The following is a 16,073-nucleotide window of genomic DNA, read 5'->3' on the forward strand; positions in this document are numbered from 1 at the left end:
TTTTGTTTTAATGTTATTTCTCACTATTCTGACCAGATTGGGACTATTTTGAAGTGGCCACTCCCACTGACTCTCCCTCTACCTGCCAATCCTGAGATCTGCAACCTCTCCCACAGACTAATCCATCCCCCTCGCCAATCCTTGCTGTTGCCAAGTCTCTTCAGAACCCTCACTACAAAGTCTAGCTGTGGAGATGGGCAGCCAGAGGCAGAAGCATTGAAACATAGATACTAGAAGCAGGAGGAGGTTTTTCAACCCTTCGAACATGCTCTACCATTCATTTTGATCATGGCTGATCATCGAATTCAATATCCTGATTTACCCCCTCCTTCCATATCCCTTGATCGCTTTAGCCCCAAATCAAAGCGGCTCGTGCTGTCTCTTGCCCCTCACAGCAAGGGCTCAGAGGTGGAAAGCAAGAGCACTAAAAGAGAAAGCCCCGGCTTGATAATTTTGAGCTATTGGGAGCTGCACAACCTTGTAGCTTCAGATCAAGTCTTGACCTAGCACTTCCCTTGAAGAGGAACACAGATACAGGAGAGGGAAGCAGCAAGATAGAGAGGAAGGGAACAGGAGCTTTAGTGAGAGCAAATATTGGTGGGAGGGTAAGGTAAGGAAGCGTGAGAGGTCATGTGTCAAAGGGTCAGAAAGAGCATTGGTCAGAGAATTGGAGCAGAATCTGCAGCAAGCGGGAGATACTGCAAGCAAAATGTTACCATATTTCTTTTATATTTTTAAGCTCATTTAAAAATTTATTTCATTTACCAGTGAAGGAAGTTTAGCAATGCAAAGTATTTCAAAGGTACAATGTTTAACCTTTTTTGTTCCCTAATGAGGATGGTCCTAGTTTAAGTTTATTTAGTAGTGAGAGAAGTAGGCTTACATGAACACTGCAATGAAGTTACTGTGAAAATCCCCTAGTTGCCACACTCCAGCGCCTGTTCGGGTACACTGGAGGAGAATTTGGCATGGTCAATGCACCTAACCAGCACATCTTTTGGGACAGTGGGAGGAAACTGGAGCACCCGGAGGAAACACACACAGACACAGGGTGAACGTGCAGACTCCGCACAGTGACCCAAGCTGGGAATCGAACCGGGTCCCTGCCGCTGTGAGGCAGCAATGCTAATCACTGTGCCACCGTGCCGCCTACAGAACCTCACTACAGCTTTCACATTGGTTTTGTTGGAAAATGCGATTCGCTTAAAGTTGCAATTACAACTTTGCACGGACTTGCTGTACATAAATGAACGATACACATGATCATGAAGTGTTCAGCAGAGCAAGGGTTAGTGTGCGACTGGACAGTGGTACCTCCCACGGTTTGTTGTCACATGGTCAGAGAACAGTCAAGAAGAGAACTCATGGAAACACACACACTTGGAACCACAAATATAGTTAAAATAAAAGTTTTCATGGTTAAACGCACAAGCGTCAAGATTCCATCAGTGAGTCACCACCACTGCAACATTAAGGAACCAATATTACATACACAATGGGGTGAATTTTTCCATTCTGCCTGTCACGGGAATCATAGTGGGCAAGGGGTAGACCAAGGAAAGTCTACTGACCTCGAGCAGGATTTTCCAGTTTTAGGGCAGGCGTAGCCAGAAAATCCTGCCCAATATCACAATATACGGACACTAAAGAAATCGGAAGCTTTTCCCAGATAAATCCGAGGATTTTCACAGTGACAAAATCATTTTTTTTTCATTCTTTCGTGGGACATGGGCATCACTGGCTGGGCCAGTATTTATTGCCCATCCCTAGTTGACTTTGGAGGGCAGTTGAGAGTCAACCACATTGCTGTGGCTCCGGAGTCACATGTAGATCAGACCAAGTAAGGATGGCAGATTTCCTTCCTTAAAAAGGACATTAGTGAACCAGATGGGTTTTTCCTGACAATGGTTTCATGGTCATCAGTAGATTCTTAATTCCAGATTTTTTTTAATTGAATTCAAATTCCACCATCTGCCATGGCGGGATTCGAACCCAGGTCGCCAGAACATTAGATTATTAATCCAGAAACTTAGTTAACAATAATACTCCTAGGCCACTGCCTCCTCTATCTAGAGTAGAATGCTTTCTGCTAAATTGAAAGTTTCCTCAAAGTGGTTTACGTGGTCAAACAGTCTAATTCTTACAATTTAACCCCAAGGTCACCTCCAGGTTAAATGGTTAGTGAAGGAGAATGACAAACGAATACATGTGAATCGAGACCTTCCTGTTAACAGCCTCGTAACCCCATCACTGCAAATGCTACAAACCAGCTTCTCTGTATTAGAAGGGACAGAAAACAAAAAGTTAACTGTCATCTCCTTTTCGTGGTACATTTGACTTGTTTTCACAAGTTGAGCAAGTGCTGGGGATGTACCAATCTTTGCCAGCGTCAAATGCTTCCAAATCAGGTATGGTACAGGTTACTGCAGAGCAATAAGATTTTTGGGTATGAAGGGAATTAAGAGATGCAAACCTGGGTCAAGAAAACAGAGTTGATGTTGTGACAAGAGATGTTGCTTCTTTTTTTTTACATTTTATTTGATACCAAAGTGGGGGGAGAAAATGAACTTTTTTTTTATATTTTGGGGAAGTTAAGTTTCAAGGGGGTGCTAAAGACTATGGAATTGATGGTGAAAGAGAAAAAGGATATTTAAGTAGAGATGGGGTACAACTCTGCACTGGGAAAACAGTTAAAGTATATTTATTGGCCACAAGTAAGGCTTACATCAACACTGCAACGAAGTTACTGTGAAATTCGCTGAGTTGCCACACTCCGGCGCCCGTTCCGATCAATGCACCTAACCAGCACATCTTTCAGAACGTGGGAGAACAGGGAGAATACAAAAACTCCACACAAACAAGCCGGGAATCGAACCCGGGTCTCTGGCGCTGTGAGGCAGCAGTGCTAACCACTGTGCCACCATGTTGTGAAGGTTTGAAGCAGCCATTCCAGAAAAATGCCTGTTTTCTCAACAGCAGGCCTTTGTTTTTGAAGTCCTGAGTTTCCACAGCAGAGTGGAAGTGAGGTTGAGAATTCCTGTGATGTACATTTCCCACAGTAACAGCAAGTTTACCTTGTGGTAAAATTACAGGAATTTTTTAGTTAGACGTTGATAGAGGAGTGTTGCCTAGAGGGTGGCGACCTGCGTGTCCAACCAAGCAAGGTTCTTCAGGGGATGTTCTGTGAAGCGAATGTCAACCTTGTAACTGTAGTCTAGTGTGTTTAAGTTTTCTTTTCTTAAGTAAATGTTTGAGTTTCATGTTAAAAATGCCACAAGCATTACTGGAATTTGTGGCTTTTGAGCTCAGTAGACTTTTTTTTCCTTGTTGTCAGAGTACAAAAGAAAAGGTTGTGATATCTAAGCCAAGTTTCCCTTTGGGATTTGCTTTATGCAGCAATTAACATCTGCTGGATTATAACCATGTAGAAGATCAGCCTGGATTAGGAGTGAACGGTGAAGCAGAATGTCATCTGCCCCTATTTCAAGTTTCATTTACAAGAATGGAACAATATTTGTTTAATATTAAAAACTCTTAATATTAGCTCTGTTCTAAGCAGCGTTCCCACTATCGGTCTCCCATTTCCGTGTTCACAACATCTATGTTCATGACACCTGCCTTCACGATATCAGAGTTCAACTGACTGTTGCTGTTCAATATTTGATAATTTTGCAGTGGGATCCACTATGAACTAGATGTCCTGAACTTCCCTTGAGGTTCGGCACCTCTTTAGTCTGGTAATCAAAGTCCCACACCTTAAACTCCAAAATCAGTGGCACAAACGGTTTCTCAAGGCTCTTGGACAGTGCTTTTATTTGCTACTCAATGAGCAACGAATTAGCATTCAGAAGACAGAACGATAGATTACAACTTGATTAATGCAAACATTTTTTCTACTGCCTACAAGACTATGCAATAACAGTCTCTACAACTCTTTATAAGTGTTTCGTGCTATCACATCACAGCCTCCGGATATAATGTACGAAGCTGACAGATCATAAAATCTCTGCAGTGCATAAGGCGGCCATTCAGTCCATCGAACCTGCACTGACAACAATCCCACCCAGGCCCTATCCCCATAACCGCACATATTTACCCAACTCATCTCCCTGGCACTAAGGGACAATTTAGCATGGCCAATGCATCTAACCTGCACATCTTGGGACACCAAGGGGCAATTTAGCATGGTTAATCCATCTAACCTGCACATTTTTTGGAGCGTGGGAGGAAACCCACACAGACACGGGGAGATTGTCTGTGTGGAGTTTGCACAATGACCCAAGCCGGGAATCAAACCTGGCTCCCTAGTGCTTGTGTGGCACAGTGCTAACCACTGTGACACTGTGCTGGGGGAGACAGCATTCCAAAATGAGGGGAATTAGGCCCATTGCACTGATACTACCGCCATGGTAACAGCCTCAGCAGATCTAGGCTGCTCCCAAAATCCCATCAGCCACACCAACTAGGTACTTGGCAAGGTGATGGATAACCTCATACCTTACTGCTTCTAGTCCGACAAATGACGGACTGCAGTGGTGCAGGGTGGCAGCTTATCTTCTCCAGGACAGTTAGAGGTGGGTAATTATTGCTGGCTTAGCCAGTGTTCATCCCACGAACGTAAAATAAAAGAAGTTACGACTTACCTGAGCATCCTTTTTAACTAGTGTTATATCCACATGTTCACTTTCATCCCGGTTACCCTGGAGGAAAGAAGGATCAATGGTCACCCCAGAATACACAGTTACTTATGATTCACGCACATGTTATAGACACATCTGGCTAGAATCACACTGACTTCCAACCCAGATTCCTTGAACTCTTTGATGAAGGGGATCAGTAGGGTTGCTGTTTCATACATCAACAACTACACGGACTTGTGAAAGTAAACCACTGAGTCTCAAAATAATTCAATGCAAATTTCTCCACGGAAAGTTGAATAGCATTTGGTCCAAAATTAATATTTTTCTTCTGCAAATAATACTTGATGGTTTTGTGTAATCATTCTTATACCTGATATTTTGCAAGGAAGGCATTCAGTGGAAGTGATTCGAATCCGGTCACATGATTTGCTCTGCTGTTCCCTCTCGTACCACCTCATCCTGCTTTCAAAAGTTTTACCCTAACCTTTTTTGTTCAGGTATAACTCCTCATAGTTCAACCCTTCACAGCCACGGCTCCGTCAATAGCACATCTGCCTCGAGTCTGAAGGTTGTGGGTTCGAGTCCCAGTTCAATGGGTTGAGCACAAAAATCCAGGCTGACACTACCAAGGGAGGGGAGTGTGGCACCATCTTTAGGATGAGATATTTTCGCAGTTGAATAAACACTACTTTGAAGAGTGTGTGTGTGTGTGTGTGTGTGTGTGTGTGTGTGTGTGTGTGTGTGTGTGTGTGTGTGTGTGTAGGGGGTGGAAGAAACAGTAAGGGCATCCATTATGTCCTGGCCAATATTTATTCCTTAAATTTACACCGCTAGAATATAGACTAAGGGCGAGACTTTATGGTCTTGCTCGTCCCAAACCATAAAAATCCCACTGAGGTCAACGGACCTTCCCATTATCCACCCCCTTGCCCGCTCTGTTTCCCGTGGTGGATGGGGTGGTAAAGTTCCAACCTACGTGGCCATCGCCAACTCTGAAGAAGAGTCATGCAGACTCAAAATGTCAGGAACATGGGAACAGGAGGAGGTCATTCAGCCCCTTGAGTCCATTCAATAAGATCATGGCCTAACTCCACGTATCTATCCCAGGCCCATATCCTTCGATCTCAGATTTAAAACTAGCATTTGAACCCAGCATCCATTGCTGTTCAAGGAAGAGAGCTCCAAACCTTCCCCACTCTCTGCATATAGAAGTGTTTTTAACACCTCTCCTGAATGACTTGGCCCTAAGTTATAGATTATAGCCCCTGGTTTTAGAGTCTTCAGCTAGTGGAAACTTTATCTTGTCCTTCCTGTAAATATTTGGTAGACATTAACTGTTTCCCTCTCCACTAATGCTGCCAGTTTTTCCATTCAGATTCTATACTTTTATTCCGATGACTGTTGAGGTGTTTTATTTTAGTGGTCATCTGTAGGAGCATGTTGTGAACGAACTGGCTGCGTGTTTCCTATATTAGAATAGCGGCTGCTCTTCAAAAGTACATCATTGGCTGTAAAGTACTTTGGGCTATGTATGGAAATGCAAATCCTTCCGCCTTTAACTGTAGTGGGAATTAATTCCTGCAGCTCCCCCCACTCCTGCACCACACCCACTGTTTTTACAGCTTGTTGGAATATTGTTCTCTATCGGGTCAGAGCTGACAGGGATCGTGCCAATATCCATAAAACATATTTGAGTCTCGAGCCACGTCAAGGTTATCTTAGTCGACAACTGTGTTGCTTGTTGCAGACTTGAAATATAATTTATCGGTTCTAGTTAAACTATGGATGGTGTATCTTATCTAATCAATCGGAATGACATTTAGAGTGCTGTGTACAATTCTGGGCACCCCGGCATAGGAAGGATGTTATTAAACTGGAAAGGATGTGGCACAGTGGTTAGCACTGCTGCCTCAGTGTCAATTCTGGTCTCAGGTCACTATCTACGTGGAGCGTGCACATTCTCCCCATGTCTGCATGGGTTTCGTCCAGGTGCTCCAGTTTCCTCCCACAGTCCAAAGGTGTGTGGGTTAGGGGGATTGACCATGCTAAATTGCCCCTTAGTGTCAGGGGGGTTAGCAAGGGTAAATAGGTGTGGTTATGGGGATAGGGCCTGCGCGGGACTGTGGTCGGTGCAGACTCGATGGGCTCTTTCTGCACTGTAGGGATTCGAGAATTCTCAGTGTGTTACCAAGACTGGAAGGTTTGAATTATAAAAGGAGGCTGGGACTTTCTGCTCTGGAGCATAGGAGGAGGGGTGACCTTAGAGGTTTATAAAATCACGAGGGGCAGAGATAAGGTGAAGAACGTGTTTTCCCCCAGGGTAGGACAATCTAAAACTAAAGGGTATGGATTTATGGTGAGAGGGGAAAGATTTAGAAGGGGACCTGAGGGGCAACTTTTTCCACACAAAGGGTGATGCGTGTATGGAATGAGTTGCCAGAGGAGGTGGTAGAGGTGGGTACAATTACAACAGTTAATAGACTTTTGGACAGGTACATGGATAGGGAAAGGTTTACAGGGTATGGGCCAAACAGACAAAATGGGACTAGCTCGAAACTGGGCTGGCATGGACAGGTTGGGCCGAAGGGCCTGTTTCTGTGCTGTATCTCTCTATGGCTCCATGACACATGCACCATCTATGGTAGTATTCTGCTATCAAAGAGGGCGACAAGAAAGAAAAGATTGGAAGGGAAGTTGAAGATACAGAGTTACAGCCACTATAACAGAGTCCAAAATATCATGTCTTACTGGGAGATATAGGGCTGGATTTTATGGAGGCAAATCAGACAGGCATCCAGCTGATATATCCAGCTCCCGCGATGTAAATCAGTAACACGGAGAGACATGTATTGCGCAGGACTGATTATTTTGGCGAGAAAGATTTGGTTCCATTTGTTCCACAACCAAAACATTACTGTGTGTCAATTTTGTCTTGTGAAAGTCTGATGTAAATGCAAGCTGTCTTTCTTGTAAATGGATGCATTCTGCGGACACAATGAGGAATCAAAGCAGGAGAAGAGTTATTTCAATCCCCCTTTTACAGTTTACTATAAATCACCTGAACAAGGGAGACCAGCAGCCTTTCAAAGTGTCCCGATGTATCACTCTTGATATCCTGCTCCAGGGTCTTCTTAAACTCTGCATTAAAAAAATGCAAATCATTTTTTTTTAAAGTTTACTTATTAGTGTCACAAATCAGCTTACATTAACACTGCAACGAAGTTACCGTAAGAATCCCCTAGTTGCCACACTCCCGCGCCTGTTTGAGTATACCAAGGAAGAACTTAGCATGGCCAATTCACCTAACCAGCATGCCTTTTGGACTGTGGCAGGCAACCAGAGCACCCTAGGCCATGGTCCAGAGGTATTAGCACTGAACTATTAACACAGAAACTCCGCCAATGTCCTGGGGGCCCAGGCTCAAATCCCACCACGTGGTGAAATTTGAATTCAATAAAAAACGTCTGACTCAAATTTCATTCCCTCGCTCTGTAGTATAAATATCTCCCACTTTCTATGCCTTTTCGTTGAGGAGCAACCTGATAGAAGTCTACAAAATTGTGAGGGGAATGGACAGAGTGGACAGTCAGAAGCTTTTTCCCAGGGTGGAAGAGTCAATTATTAGGGGGCTTGGGTTTAAAGGTGCGAGGGCCAAGGTTTAAGAAGGAGATGTACAAGGCAAGTTTGTTTTTTAAACACAGGGTGATGGGTGTCTGGGAACTAGCTGCCGGGGGAGGTAGTGGAAGCGGATACGATAGTGGCTTTTAAGTGACATCTGGACAAATACACGAATAGGATGGGAATAGAGGGATATGGTTCCTGAAAGGGGAGGGGGTTTTGGTTCAGTTGGGCAGCATGTTATTGGAGGACCGAAGGGCCTGATCGTGTGCTGTAATTTTCTTTGTTCTTTGAAATTCACGCAGGAGAATGTGCAGACTCTACACAGACAGTGATCCAAGCTGAGAATTGAACCCAGGTCCCTGGTGCTGAGGTCGGAATGCCACCTGTAATGACTTCAAATCAGGCCATTGAGGTTGGCTATTGGAGTATGAACTCCTTGATTAAGGATCCAAATGACGGACTAATCAGGGACTCTTTTCCTTGTATATAATGGGGTGTGTCAGTTCCTCTGACACTCCTGAAGGTAGACTGTTGACTGTGTAGTGCTGTGGGAATTGTAAATAAATGGATTTTGGTGAAGGGACCTCAGCCTCTGCAGACATATTACTTGCCTGTGTTCAATATTACACAGGGTTTTGGGCCACGTATGACCTTTCACCTGCAAGAATTTATTGCTGCAGACGGATAACCTTTCATCAGAACCGCCACTGACCTTTTCTGAATCTGAAGAATCATCAATGTGAAATAGTCATTTCTCCTCCCTCCACAGAGGCAGCCTGGCTGCTGAGTACTTAAAATCATCTCCAATGGGGGATTTTTTTTGTCTCAAGTCTATAGTGCTTAACGTGAGAGTTACAATTCTCAAAATAAAGTGCTGTACGAAGCACAGTAAAGCAGCCAGCCCCTTAAAATTAATGTTTCCCCAAAAGATTAAAGCTGCTCTACTCCAAGCCAATGAAAGACTCAGATGTGACTGCTCCACAAAGAACCCACAAAAACACTCACTAACTCAAAAGATGTCCAAAGAAGATGTGTGGATTAGGTGGACTGGCCATGCTAAATTGACTTTAGTGTCAGGGAATTAGCTGGGTAGATACGTAGGTTTACAGGGATAGGGATTGTGGTCAGCGTAGACCGGATGGACTGAATGGCCTCCTTCTGCAGTGTAGGGATTCAATGATTTGATGGACTCAGGCAGGAGGGCTGTAAATCAGACAACTGACTGCTCACATCTTACCTGTTTTGTAAGTACTGTTGATAGTGTGCACTTCTGCATTGGAGCGCGAGGCCAGGATCTCAATCAGGCACTGCTCATCTGTACCCGCACCCTGCATTCAAACAAACAAAAACAGTCAAAGTTTTTCCCATTCAGAAACAAACAAACACAGCGGGTGGGGTTCTCCGTGCAACCTGCCACGTGTTTTGCAGCGGTGGAGATGGCTCACCATTGGCTGGCAGTGAGATCTTCTGACCCCATCATTGTCATGATGTGGGTATGCCGGCGTTGGACTGGCGTAAACACAGTAAAAAGTCTGACAACACCAGGTCAACAGGGTTGAAAGCATCCCATGGCACTGGGAAAACCCATGGCAAGGGGGGTGCTGCCAGTGGCATCAGAAGATCCGCTGGTGTCAACTGCTAGAAACCTCAAATTGTGGAATCAATCATCCATGAAAATTTGTGCAGATCGGAGATGAGTGGGGGGTCAGAATGCCCCCAATATTCCCATCTCCTTCCCTAACCATTCTGAGCAAGTCCCTCCTACAGGGAAGACTACACAGCAGCTCAGCATTCAACTACACTGGGTCTCAAATACCAAGGAAATACCCAGTTCCAACTGTGTAGTTTGTACACTTGAAACACATCAGCCAAAAACTCTGACCATTCTCAGAATGGGATCTTCAAACAGGGAGAAGAAAATTTTAAAAAGCCCCATGAGCTGGACTTTGCATAGATCCTTCCAACTACAAGAAAACAGGCTAAAAAAGGGCCAACAAAACAAGGGGTGCCCGAATAGAGGTCCTCAAAATGGAGGGACTCTGGGGTGGAGGCAGGCAAGATACTTCCACTTGTGGGGCAGACCAAAACCATAAACGCAACTTAATGCTAATATATCCAACAAAAAAAAATCGGGAGAAACAACATTGTCCAAAAAGAGGGATTAGAATGTGGAACTTGCTGCCAAAAAGGAACAAGTTGCCAGAGGTAGTAGTAGAGACAGGTACAATTCTGTCTTTTAAAAAGCATTTAGACAGTTACGTGGGTAGGATGGGTATAAAAGGATACGGGCCAAATGTGGGCAATTGGGATTAGCTTAGAGGTTCAAAAACAAAAGAGCTGCATGGACAAGTTGGGCCAAAGGGCCTGTTTCCATACTGCAAACCTTTATGAGTCTATTAAAATGGAACGTCTGAGGGAATTAGATATAGATATATTTAAAGGGCAGTGCGTGAAGGAGAAAGGAACAGAAGGATATGTTGATTAGCAGATGTAGCCATGGTGTGGAGAGGCCGGTGTTGGACTGGGACGGGCACAGTAAGAAGTTTCATAACACCAGGTTAAAGTCCAACATGCTTATTTGGTTCACGAGCTTTTGGAGCGCTGCTCCTTCATCAGGTGACTAGATGAAATAGGACAGAAGGACTATGTGCCAGATGGGCCAAATGGCCTGATGGTGCTTAGTTCTATGTAGTTCTGTAAAAAACATGCTTGCCGCAGTACCGTTCAGCAGCTCTGAGCAGCTACGGGCCAGTTCCTTACCCACCTTGATTGCTTCCTTCAGCTCAGTCGCATCGTAAAGGGCGGGGGCCTTCAGCAGTGCCAGAACCGCCTTCTCAAAATTACCCGACAACTCGGACTTCAGCTCCTTTATCAAATCCTGCAGCGGAGGAGGACAAATGTCAAGTACACCAGTAAGAACGCTGCGATTGAAGGTACAGATGGCCAGGCGTTGCCCCTGGGCTGGGCATCACTGCTCACACGGATCCCCATGTCATCACACATGTAGATGTGTTGTTCCTGGCAGGACGCCATCACCGCTCCCCTCCCCCTCCGAGAGGGAGAGGATGGCCATTTCCCCCAACCAGGAAAATCTGGTCAGTGCCCCAACAAGACTATATGGGTGGCACGGTAGCACAGTTGCTTCACAGCTCCAGGGATCTGGGTTCAATTCCCGGGTCACTCTGTGTGGAGTTTGCACATTCTCCTCATGTCTGTATGGGTTTCCTCCAGTTTCTCCCAAAGATGTGCGGGTTGGTTGATTGGCCATGCTAAAAAAAAATTACCCTTAGTGTCCTGAGATGCGTTGGTCAGAGGGATTAGTGGGTGACTATGGGAGCTTCACCCTCGAATACATGCAGGGGCCGAATGGCCTCGCCCTTCTGCAGTGTAGGGATTCTATGAAATAATTGCGTGGAGAATGAAAGAGGGGTCCAACACAGGATTGAAGGTAGTCTGACCTCCGATACGGAAGGAACAGCGAGTTTACTGGATAAAGTTTCCCCTCAAAAGTGAGAAAGAAATAAAAAGGCCTGGAGTTCACTCGGCCAGTATCCGTCAAAGATACCTACCTTTCCATAGGCCGTCTTAAAGGACAGCACAATCTGTTGCCTCTGCTTATTTGAACGATGAGCAAGTACATCAATGATGGCTTGTTCGTTTGTACCTAAGAAGAGAAAAGAATTCCAAATCAAGATGGCTTCCCACAATAATCCCGTCGAGCGGTAATACTAGAATTGACTCCTCAGACAATCCCAGGGAAAATCAGAAATATTCTTGGCAAAATGATAACACTGAATAGTTTCTGTCACACAAGCCATGGAAAATGCAAATAAAGCTTCAATTTTCCTAGATGTCCTGACTTGGTGTGATACAATTAAAAAGTCATTATATAAACCTAGAAAAAGAATCTCGTAAAATTCCACCTTAAGTGTCCAGCTAGTCTGAAAATGGAAGAGATCCAGATCTTTCTTCACGTCCAATCTTATCTGCCTCCTTAAAGATGGGCTAGTCAACACAGATTGGTGACAGGATTTGGAAGGTGGACAAATATGGTTGCTTAGAGGCAGAGGGGGAAGTGGAACTATCACACAGAAACAGGAAGTGATATTGTTCTGAGGCATTTTCTCAGAATGAGCCAGTAGGCATGGCAAAGCTTCTAACCTACACCCGAACTGGCAAAAGATTGCTTGATGCTGACACGCATGTCTTGCGATCATATTGCTGTATTGGAACATGACAAGTGTAATTTTTAAATGGACCGCACCTTTGTTAAAGTGGTATAGAGAAACATGGTGGCACAACGGTTAGCACTGCTGCCAGGGACTTGGGTAACTGTGTGTGGGGTTTGCATGTTCTCCCCATGTCTGTGTGGGTTTCCTCCAGGTCCTCCAGTTTCCTCCCAGTCAAAGAAATTAGATGAATTAGCCAGGGTAAAATGTGTGGGGTTATGGGGATAGGGCTGGGGGAAGGGCCTGTCAGAGAGTCAGTGCAGACTTGCCGGGCCAAATGGCCTCCTTCCGCACTGTGGGAATTGTACGATCCTATGAATTTCAGGGTCTTGTGTAACGACAAGCCAAGGGTTTGGTGTCCGGGGTGAAGGTGAAGGCAGGAGCAGAAAATGAATGTGTTCTAAAAGTCCAAGTCCCCGCAAAGTAAAAAACTGCTTCCTGAATTCTGAGAAGGGCCAAAAACATGAAAAAAGGTATTGCCCTCATTTTCACGCAATACAGCTGAAAAACAAAGTTACTGTTACGGTATAGTTCTTCACTCAGGTAGCATTCAGCTTTTCTTTTAACAAGAGTTTAGAGTCTGTACATCCACAGAAAGAAGCTATCAGCAATCTAGCCAAAGCCATGCTACAGGTCTCCTTATACACATGGCTGGAATTCGCGGGTAGTTTGGTTTGATTTGTTATTGTCACATGTATTAACACACAGTGAAAAGTATAGTTCCATAACAACTAGGAGCAGGAGTAGGCCATCTGGCCCCTCGATCCTGCTCCGCCATTCAATAAGATCATGGCTGGTCTTTTTGTGGACTCAGCTTCACTTGCCCACCCACTCACCATAACCCTTAATTCCATTACTGCTCAAACATTTATCTATCCTTGCCTTAAAAGCATTCAATGAGGGAGCCTCAACTGCTTCACTGGGCAGAGAATTCCACAGATTCACAACCTTTTGGGTGAAGATATTCCTCCTCAACTCAGTCCTAAATCTGTGCTCCCTTATTTTGAGGCCATGCCCCCTAGTTCTAGTTTCAGCCGCCAGTGGAAACAACCCCCCTGCTTCTATCTTATCCATTCCCTTCATAATCTTACCTGTTTCTATAACATCTCCCTTCGTTCTTCTGAATTCCAATGAGTATAGCCCCAGCCTACTCAGTATCTCCTCTTAAGCCAACCCTCTCAACTCCAGAATCAACCTAGTGAATCTCCTCTGCACCCCCAGTATATCCTATCTCAAGTAAGGAGACCAAAACTGAACACACTGTTTTTTTTGCGCACTGTACAGACAAAGCACACTGTTCATAGAGAAGGAAACAAGAGTGCAGAATGTAATTCACACTCTGGCGTGGCCACCAGCGAGAACAGAGAATTTGGCACTGAGCCAAATCTCCACTCACCGCAGCGGGACTGGTGAATCCCCGTCGGGGGAAACCATTTGCTTAAGTCAATGCTGATGTGGCGGAAATAGTGAATATTTTCCTCCCCTCTTTAAAGAGAAGATATTCTGTGTCCTGGCCTGCATTTTACCCTCTAACGCCCCCAACCAGAAAGAAAAGACCCATCACCTTTCTTGATAAATTGCTAAACATATATAATGGTGATAATTACAAATACAAGTTCTTTTGCAAGCAGGCATTAGAAACTGTTGTTCGATCATGGAAGGCATCTCAGCTAAGCCAACATGCACTTTCCAGCAGGGGCCATTAAAAAGCAATGAGGAGGAATGGCCACATTGCCTGGAATCTGCTTTTCCCAATCCACGGAGCTGCCAACGCTGAGACTAGTTGCTCACTCACCCTCTATCAGAGTGAGGAAGCCTAATTTAAAATACAACACATTTTAGGTTTACTCACCAAACCCTTTCATAGCTTTCCTCAGGACTTCAGCATCCCTCAGGGCATCAAATCCCGCAGCATCTCTCACTGTCCCCCGGTTCGCAGGCTAAAGACAACAAGATAATTGTCAGTCAACAATCAAAACCAGTCAGAATTTGTATTGCTCAGGTTGCACCAATTGCTTTTCAAGCCAGGATTTTTGACGTTTATTTATTATTGTCACAAGTAGGCTTACATTAACACTGCAATGGAGTTACTGTGAAAATGCCCTAGTTGCCACACTCTGCACCCGTTTGGGTACATTGAGGGAGGATTTAGCATGGCCAATGCAACTAACTCACACATCTTTGAAGTGTGGAGCAGACACGAGGAGAACGTGCAGACTCCACACAGACAGTGACCCAAGCCGGGAATCGAACTCAGGTCTCTGACGTTGAGAGGTAGCAGTGCTAACCACTGTGCCACTATGGTGGGCAGGTAGGCAACCTGGTGACAACCTGGTAGGCAAACGTTGTTTGCATCACTTCATCATCAACTGGTGTACCATAGGTTAAACTCCTCAAATTCGTAAAGTCTCCTTGACAATTCACCCATGGACAGCCTTTATTTAAAGTTTATTTATTAGTGTCACCAGTAAGGCTTACATTAACACTGCAATGAAGTTACTGTGAAAATCCCCTAGTTGCCACACTCTGGCACCTGTTCGGGGACACTGAGGGAGAATTTAGCATGGTCAATGCACTTGACCAGCACGTCTTTCAGAGTGTGCAATATAAGGATGCGTTATGTCCCAATTAAAATTGGGAAATTTAAACCACCCACACATTAAGCAAAGCTTTACTTCTCTCAGTTCTGCAATCGAGCACAAGAGTTTGTGCAATCACCGTGTTACGATCAGAACTTTTCCTGGAGCATCGCTGTCAGTTCCGAGCACGATACTTTACAAAGAATACATTGGCCTTTGAGTCAGTGCAACATAGATGACTAAAATGATGCAATGGGAGAGATTAGAGAAATTCCCAGGGAATTTAGAAGGTCTTGGACAGTGTGTGCGTGCGTGCGTGGAGGGGGGGGGTGCAGTTTTATATCCTTTCATGGGGTGTGGGTGTGGCAAGGCTAACATTTGTTCCCCATTCCAGAGGGCAGTTAAGAGTCAACCACATTGCTGGGGGGGGGGGGGGGTCTGCAGTCACACATACGCCAGACCAGCTAACGATGGCAGATTTCCTTCCACGAAGGGCATTAGTGAACCAGATGGAGTTTTACATCACTGACGGTCAGCATTACTGAGATGTTAGCTTCCAGGTTTTCTTATTAATTGAATTTAAATTGTACTCGCGAAGATGGTGGGATTTGAACCCACATCCCCAAAGGAACATCACAAGCTGCTGGATTACAAGCCCAGTGGTAATACCACTGGCGGGTATCATGCATTTTCTTTGTTAAAAGACAAACAGGTCTGAATGCTTTTCACATAAGTCCCTCGGTGAATGTGTTATTGGATCACGTGCAGGAAAACACACTCACTTCCCAGGTGTACGGTTATCCAAACTGAAACATCAACTTAATTTCTCTCTCAACAGATTTTGCCTGACCTGAATACTTCCAGCACGTTCTGTTCCTATTTCTTTGCAAATAAACTGTTGATGACTATGACATTCTTTTGAAAGGTTTCTATTCAGCATTCCTAGAAGTTTGATTTTGTGTTAGTTGAAAAAAATGCAACTTCTAGAGATTAATGCATTGACA

General features: G+C 44.7%; 1 protein-coding gene across 2 annotated transcripts in view; it reads right to left on the reverse strand.

Moving 5' to 3' along the window:
- The window catches only part of LOC145360361 (annexin A4-like), an 87,118-nt gene that overhangs the window by 19,237 nt on the left and 51,808 nt on the right, over nt 1–16,073 (reverse strand). For both annotated transcript variants that reach the window (XM_080215532.1, XM_080215533.1), the window contains 6 exons: nt 14,343–14,430; nt 11,831–11,925; nt 11,026–11,139; nt 9,499–9,589; nt 7,699–7,778; nt 4,644–4,700 (listed from right to left, as the gene is read on the reverse strand). In XM_080215532.1, the coding sequence (XP_080071658.1) occupies nt 4,644–4,700; nt 7,699–7,778; nt 9,499–9,589; nt 11,026–11,139; nt 11,831–11,925; nt 14,343–14,430 (525 nt within the window). The remainder of the gene's footprint in view (nt 1–4,643; nt 4,701–7,698; nt 7,779–9,498; nt 9,590–11,025; nt 11,140–11,830; nt 11,926–14,342; nt 14,431–16,073) is intronic.

This window comes from Carcharhinus amblyrhynchos, chromosome 31, assembly GCF_965287045.1.
Source record: "Carcharhinus amblyrhynchos chromosome 31, sCarAmb.v2.hapA, whole genome shotgun sequence".
Lineage (NCBI taxonomy): Eukaryota > Metazoa > Chordata > Chondrichthyes > Carcharhiniformes > Carcharhinidae > Carcharhinus > Carcharhinus amblyrhynchos.